Source organism: Limulus polyphemus, unplaced genomic scaffold, assembly GCF_000517525.1.
Source record: "Limulus polyphemus unplaced genomic scaffold, Limulus_polyphemus-2.1.2 Scaffold872, whole genome shotgun sequence".
NCBI lineage: Eukaryota > Metazoa > Arthropoda > Merostomata > Xiphosura > Limulidae > Limulus > Limulus polyphemus.
In genome coordinates this window covers 192,191-200,545 of record NW_013666482.1, presented here as the reverse complement: position 1 = coordinate 200,545, position 8,355 = coordinate 192,191, and the positions used below count along the sequence as shown (strand labels likewise).

At 29.8% G+C, this 8,355-nt stretch overlaps 1 protein-coding gene across 1 annotated transcript in view; it reads left to right on the top strand.

Moving 5' to 3' along the window:
* The window catches only part of LOC106460970 (myotubularin-related protein 13-like), an 89,773-nt gene that overhangs the window by 25,633 nt on the left and 55,785 nt on the right, over positions 1-8,355 (top strand). The window contains exons 10-15 of the mRNA XM_022387757.1: positions 498-596; positions 2,891-3,045; positions 4,197-4,362; positions 6,009-6,158; positions 6,648-6,716; positions 7,060-7,251. Coding sequence (XP_022243465.1) covers positions 498-596; positions 2,891-3,045; positions 4,197-4,362; positions 6,009-6,158; positions 6,648-6,716; positions 7,060-7,251 — 831 coding nt within the window. The remainder of the gene's footprint in view (positions 1-497; positions 597-2,890; positions 3,046-4,196; positions 4,363-6,008; positions 6,159-6,647; positions 6,717-7,059; positions 7,252-8,355) is intronic.

The following is an 8,355-nucleotide window of genomic DNA, read 5'->3' as shown; positions in this document are numbered from 1 at the left end:
CCTCTATAATGATTACATACCTGTATGAACAGCATAATCATTTTCCTAAACTGAAAATGTATTTCCAAACATACTTACCTCCGCTGACACTCTCCCTCCCTTCCTCCTCACTAAGAGCCAATGTTAGTGACCAGAATATGGTTGGTCTAAAAAAAAAGTGATTTTATTGTCTGTATACAGTGCTTATATACAGTACCTGCGTAGAGGGCGTGTGAGGACCGGCATAAAGTTTTGCAAATTAGATATTGCCGAGGGCAGTTGATTGGGGTATATAAAGACTGGAGCAAGCGAACACAATGCCAGATGGCTAAGATAAAGATCGAGAAATAGCTATTAGTGTCAGCGGAGGTAAGTATGTTTAGAAATACATTTTCAGAGTAGGTAAATGATAACCATTTGTGTTTCTTTAATACAATATTTAGTTCTCAAGTTTGATATGTGTATCAAAATTGTGGAAATGGAATATGTCGATTATTTTTTTTTTTTTTTTGCAATAGTTGTTTGCAAGTATACAGGATCTGTTAAAGTTAGAATCCAAAGATCCAGACTTAGTGTTAAAACATATCCAGAACCATGCTCAACAACTTTTGCAGAATGTAAGTTGTGACTTTCAACATTATGGAATTATGAAGTGTGTGTGATGGTAAGCCTATCTTATGGATGTCTCATGCCAGAAAATTTACAATAATGAAATTATTAGGTGCTTAGTGCATAAATACTTACCTTAAAACATGTTAGAGCTATAAATGATAGCCTTAAAATGAACTCAAATTATTCACTGTAAAATAATATTTTAATGAAAAATGAAATAAACATCCACAGTTCACTGCACATTGAAATTCAATGTTAATTGCATTTATCATTGCAAGTTCAAAATCTGTAAGTATAGACACAAGATTTAAGGCAGATACTAACTCCTTATCTATTTAAGAAGTCTAATATATGTATGTTCCTTTTTATTTTGCAACAGTGAATAAATTAAAGGGATGGCAATGTTTTCTTGCATCCCATGGATCATATATAATTGTTCAAAAATATCCAGAATGGTCTTAAATGTTCCATCAGATACAAACTATCACAATTTGTCAATAACTGTAGGTTTCTTCTTGTACAGAAAATCAATATTTGATCATCTGTCGCACCAGAGTCAAACATTAAAAACTGTTCTCCACTTCAATTTTTACTGTAGTCTTCTGGAAAAATAATATCTCTTTGATAACTTGGAGTAACTAACCCTAGATTTTGTTTTCCACATAAATTCTGAATAGTTTTTATCATGATGTCTATAGATGGCAACTGCTGCAGTTTTGTTGAGTCAAAAGGATGTGTGTGAGACAATATAATGAGGTGCATCACATGTATTCTTTGAATCATTTCATATGCTGTGCATTACATTTTTATCTTCAATACCAGTGGCATTGCCAGCTCAACAAATGTTATCACCAATTGTTGTCACATGACCTTTGAATTTTTTTTTCAAATTGCTCACATTTCCAAAAAATTTCCCTTCACTTGTTTGTCTTTAATAAATAAATATCCATTCAACTCTAACTTTGGTCTGTCTTTCTCATTCTTCAAACAAATTTAACATTTTGGGGGAACCAATTTGGAATAAAGTTATAATACATTTCTTGATATAGTACATACACAGCGCACCATGCACAACCACTTCACAGGACTGTTTATACACAGTAACTAATGGTCAGTCGATGGCACTTTGAAACACACTTTTCTGGACATTTCAGATTATCCAAAACTCTTCAGCAGTGATGGCAGAGACTAACACATCAAAACAATTTTCATTTCTATTTACAATAAAACTGTGCCTTGGTCAGGGATTATTTTTTTTGCATTTGAGCAGTGTTTTCAAAGTGTCACGCTATGACCAATACATCAAAGAACACCACCAAGGGATTACTATATCACTTGCTCAGCTGTGATGTGAGGTTGAGGTCATTGGCATTACAGGTGTTATCGCTTAACCTGCATTGTAACCTAAGGTCCGTGTTTCTACTATTAAGGGAATTAAAATACATTAAACAGCCAGTGTGGTATGGTAAAATCTGTAGTGCTAATTATATAGTGAAAGGTAATATTTGTGAATGTATGTTTCGAGGAACTGATTTTTTGGACAATTGTTTTATGAAGAATTGTTTTCGAAGTATTTACTGCATACAGTGGGCTAGGCAACTGAATTCAAGAAAAGTATTGAAAGTTTACTTTTATTGATATATATATACAGAAATTTATCTTTTGAGTGACACCTCATTTGCCCATTTAATTTAGCTGTAATCTTTGTATAGCTGCTATTAAACATCACATCATTATGGTACATAGATATATCAAGTATAAAACAATTATTACTTCCAGGAAAATACTCGGTAGTTATTTTGCTGTTACGCCTATTCACATGTTATTTAGGTAAACATTTTTGAAGAGAAACCATTTTATGAATTTTCAAGTGTATTAACCATAGCAGGCACAAAGTATTACACTGATGTTCTACTTTACTTGAAATAATCTTAGTTTGAAAACTAATGACATTTAACACATCTGTTCCTGTTTGAGAAGGAACGTATATCTCAGTTTTCTGTACTCTGAGAATCACTATGTTTTAGTATGTATAAGATAATAGTGATATGAACCTCAATAGAAAAGAAGCATTATACCTTTTGAATCTAAAATTTTGAAACTTTTACTTTCTCAACTCAATAATCGACAAACAGTTTTAAGGTAAGGAACACAATGAGTAGAAGCTTGACTTTTAAAATTATCCAGCCATTAATTAAAGATATGTGTTTCGTATTCTAAGGATGTCATTTTGTATACCTGTAAATAATTAGTAATGGACTTTTATTATTAATAAGTTAATACTTATGTTGTTTTATAGGAAATCCCTAATCCTCAGCCATATGTTCAGAAAATACCAAAACCAACAGAAGGGGCTTTTCGAAGGATACACCAGCCAGTTTTTCCCTTACTGGACAAGAAAATTGTAGAGGACATCATACAAGATGGACTTTCCAAACATAATCTCAGGGCAAAGTACTTATTATTGTTTAGTATCTGGTATAGACTATAAGCAATGTAGGAGCCATGTTATGCTGCAAAATGAAATTACAGTTTTAGAAGTTCTAAATGAAATGATTTTAAAATTATAAGGCAGTGAAAAATATACGTTATATTTAAATTTTTAAAGCATACATCTAAACTTGTCAGTAAATCAAGAGGCACACTGGAACTAACAAAAGTTTTTAATGCATATATTGTACTGAATGCCATGTTGTGGTGCACACTGTCAAAGAACTTAGTTCAGTTGCCACATATTAATTTTTATGAAACCAGAATGTGTTTGATCTTAAAATATAGATACTTCTAATCAATCTGCATGAGACTTGATATACTTTTGATAACTGTATTTTTTCCAGTGTATGATATAACAGTTAAATTACATTGTACTGTAGCTTTTAAATGCAGATATTTGTTATATACTGATTTAACTAGGATATTTTTATTGTAAAATTCAAATGATATTAATATATTTGTAATAATCCATTTTGAATGTTAACTTATACAGAACAGCCCAAAAGTTGATGATGGGTGCTGTTGACTAGCTCCTTTTCCTCTAGTTTATAACTTTAAAATTATGGATAACTAGTGAAGATAATCCTTGTGTAACTCTGCAAGAAAGTAAGAAAAAAAGATAACTTCGTGATGGAAGCAGCATTTTATCCATTTTTAGTTTCTAAGCTGATAAGATTTTTCTTTAAGGCATATGAATGTTTCATTTATGACATGTTTTTTGTCACAAGTGCTGCGTAAATTGTATTTAAGGGTTTTCTTTTAATGAAAAGTGAAAATGTGCCTGATTTGTTTTACTAACTAAATCATGTTGTTAGATGTATGTGATATAAAATGGAGTATTCTCTGATTAGTTGATACGCTTTAGTAGGTAAAATAATGAATTTTAAGTTTTTTTTACCCAGAAAGTTTTGTGTGTGCAATATAATGTTTCAATGGTTTATTTAATACCTTTTCTGTATTTTCAGACCAACAATGTCTGTCTTATATTTCTTTGTCATAATGGTTTCATGTGACATCCCTGTCTAGGCAAGCCACCCTATTGTTCTGTTGTTGCATTAAGGTATTCTAGAGTAAAAAAAAAGAAAAGTACAATTTTGGCTTTATATTTTAAGGCTTCAAGCAATCCGCCCACAACTGCCAAGAGTGGTACCGATGGGCACCCCAATTTCTTCACTTCAGGATGGAAAAGCAGTTATTACAAACAGTGCTCGACGTTTAGAGGTTATACGAAACTGTATCAACTGTGTTTTTGAAAACAAGATTTCAGATGCGAGAAAAGTTAGTTATACCATTAAACTGTGATTGACCTTTTGAAATATTTTCTAGGTTTCCACTATTTTGACTACCAAAACATTAAATTTATATAGTACACAAGTAAAGTTTTTTTGTGAGATAAATTCACTCAAAATTTTAGTAAAAGATCACTTCCAGTTTAATCAGATGTCCTTTTGTTATTAGTAACAAATTATGACTTCACCACTTATGACAAAAAATAAATTAAGAAACTTAAATGAGGAAAGGTATACTATAAAAATTGATTTTGAAATATGAAAGATATATAAAAAAATACTATTACTTAATTATGCAAATGATGATAAAGTATTTAGAAATTTAGCAAATAAACTTAATAACTACTTTATAAATATAGCAGAAAAAAAAAATAGAACAAATTGATAATGTACCATGTAAAACATTTAATATGAAGAAAAACAATAATTCCAAATATTTATTTCCTCCATGTAATGAGGAAATGAGAACTATAACCGAGTCTAAAAATTGGAAACTACCAGAGCCTGATAGAATTTCATTAAGAATAGTAAATGAGTGCATAAATAGTATCACTGAACAGTTGTTATATATTTATAATGTATCATTTACAACAGAAACTTCTCCAGATTAGCTAAAAAAACCGAGTAATTCCAATGTAGAAAAAGTGATAAAAATAATTATGTAAAATATGGAACTATTTCATTGTTTTCAGTATCTTCTAAAGTATTAGGGGAAAAAAGCAGCAGCTGGTTAACCAAAAAAATAGTAATTTTCTCAAAATTATTATGGATTTATAGAAAGATGAAATACTGAAGAGGTGCTATTGAACTTCACACAAAATCTTTGTGTTCTTAGATAAAGATAAAAAATATAATTACTGAGTGTCTGTATGGATTTAGAGAAGGCATTTGATGCAGAATTACATGAAATATTAGATAAAATGGAAATTCTAGGCCTAAGAGGCATTGCATCAAAATGGATTAAAATCTTATTTATATATAACAGCACACATCATAAAAATGAAAACCTTTAGAAATGTGAATATAATAAAGTATGGTGTTCCACATGGTTCTGTACTGGACCCATTTTTTTTTATAATATCCATAAATGATTTACGTGATCTAAATTTAAATAGTAAGGTAACTATGGTTGTTGATGATACAGCATTAACATGAGTCAATGAGCATAAATTTATGTTACTTAAATAATTATTCTTCAAGTACCTCTTCTGTTGTATTTGTTTCATGAATATATTGAAGTTATTTAAAAGTTCTTATACGTGCATATAAGGTATTCATAGAGAATTATTCAAAATTTTCAATATTTTGTAAACTTTTACTGTTTTAAATAATTTTTCAAAGGAATTCAGTGTATTTATTTTATGATTATTGGCATAAAAAATAGTAACTGTTTTATCTTTTCTGTTAGATTTGTTATAGGGTTAGTTTGTTTCTTGTTTCATATGAAAGTTAATTACAGTGTATCTTAACAAATATTTCTTACCTTTCCAGTCATTTTTAAACTATATCTAGTTTATTATTCCTTTTATAAGCACACTCATTTAACAAAAACAAATGTCATAGTATATCAAGTAATTCAAAATGATGTTCAGAAAATTTTCTACTTTACACTTTCGTACTCTTCCTATTTTACAGACATTGCCTGCAGTCTTAAGGGCCCTCAAAAACAAAACTTCTAGGTTAGCCCTGACTCAAGAGCTAGCCCAGCATGTGACAGGAAATAAAGCCATTCTGGAACACCAACAGTTTGATTTAATTATAAGACTTATGAATTGTGCACTGCAGGTAAGATCTATGGAATACCTCAAGCCAGTACAAAGATTACCAATTTAATGATAATGCTGAGTGGATTTTATGATATTTATTTCTCCTAGTTATTCAACAATAGCTGATATCAGAAGTATTAAATATGTGACATAATCTTTAAGATCCTGTCCTTTTGAATAAATTTTCTCAAACTTTTAAAATTGTGTAAATTGTTTTTTTTGTCACATACATATAAATGATGAAATAATCTAAACAAGAATGGTTTAATATATATTTTTTTAAAAGCTTAAACCTGTTACAGAGCTCGTGTTAGATTAATATGCTTTTTTGTAAATATGGACTTCAAATTCTTTGGGTCAGAATGTTCTAGCATTGCTTTTTAAATGAACATGTTTTGATAGGATTATATTATAGTTGAATTATCATGAGTTGTGTTACAAGTATGAGATTACAGATGTGTTTTGGTTTAGTTTAACTTTGTTGTTTTAAATCTTTTTTTTGCAATAGGATGATTCCAGTATGGTTGAGCATGGAGTTGCAGCATCAATTCTTCCTTTAGCTATGGCATTTTGCAGGGTAAACTTTGTCTTTCATTGGTTTTACATACTTAAAAAAATTATATCTAATTGTAGTGTAAACTGTCAGTCAGTGCAAGTTCGTTGATAAATTTCACTGTGAAAACTATTAAAGATAAAATTAATAGTAAAGTTTAAGGCTTCAGAAGGTATTAAATAGAATAATTCCTAGTTATACTGTATTTTTATAAACTATAATATCCATGTTGATCAAACAAAAGAGTTTTTATTAAATCTTTAATTGTCTTGATAAAAATATTATGTGTTTAAAAATATAATGTTTTAGTTCAGTAATTTTGTTCTACATGTGTAATTTCCAAATCAATACACTTTTTTTTAAATAGAAAATGTGCACTGGTGTAATTCAGTTTGCATACACATGCATCCAAGAACATCCAGTTTGGGCTAATCAGCAGTTTTGGGAAGCAGCCTTTTATCAGGATGTTCAACGGGACATCAAGGCCTTGTATCTTCCACACAAAAAAAATTTATATAGTGGTAAAGAAACATCGCTTTCTTCTGTTAGTCCTCGTGAAGTAAGTCATTTTTTCTTTGTAAAAACATGTTGTCTTTTGTCTTGAACTTTAAGTTTGTAAAATGATATTTGATGGTGGTTTTAGATTGGCACATTGATGATATACCCATTTAAATGGAATATGTAACCATTTTAACCCTATTACAATGGTAGGTCAAAGTGCACATGTCATGAGCTTTTACGGAGTTACATTTAAAATTTAATTAAACTACTTTGCTATCAGTAACTTAGCATCAAAATGTAGTTAGTATACCAAATTTTAATATTATATAGATTTTATGTTCCCAATTTTAGAAGGAAATATTTAAAAATTGTACAATCTCCCCTAAAATGAGAATTGACATTTGTTCTCTAGGTCTTCTCCCCTCTCTAATTTACTTATCACCTCTTTGAGAAGTATGGAATATAATGTAAATTACTCTATTATAATGTAGATATTACTTGAGCAAAGTATAATTCTTGTAGCCTTCAATCTTATTTGTTTATGGAGATATAAACTAGAAAGTCAAACCCACTTACTACGCCCACACATAACATCCTCTCTCTTTCCCATGTTGCCAGTAATTCTCTCAGATATTTTAAACTATATCATTCTTAACTAAAAATACTAACAAGCAGTATGGTAACTCAAATCTGACAATAAAGTCCATATTATGATGATGAGCCACAGCTTCAGTCAGTATATTATTCATTGTCAGTTCAACTAGGTTGAAGATGTTTCAGTTGCTATTCCACATAGCTAAGTTTAATTTAGGAGGAAAGTTGGCCATTGCAGTTTTTATTAAAAACAAAACAAAACATGTACAACCTTTCATTTCAAATGTTTGTCTTATTCTGCTTAAATTTCTGTTTCTGCCAAGTTATATTTGAGGTTTTGTTTCCTAATGTGAGTAAACATTTGTTACTCTGATAGAAGATCAATACATAAATCAGAGGTTGAATATATGAAGAATTTCTATGTATATTATGCACAATATTCTATTTATAATCAAAAATCAGCATGTCAGTATCTCAGTCACATGTAATGGAAAGATAAAATCATAAATAATATTCAACGTTAAACTGGTACACAATTAAAAACATATTATTTAGGCCTATCTATGGC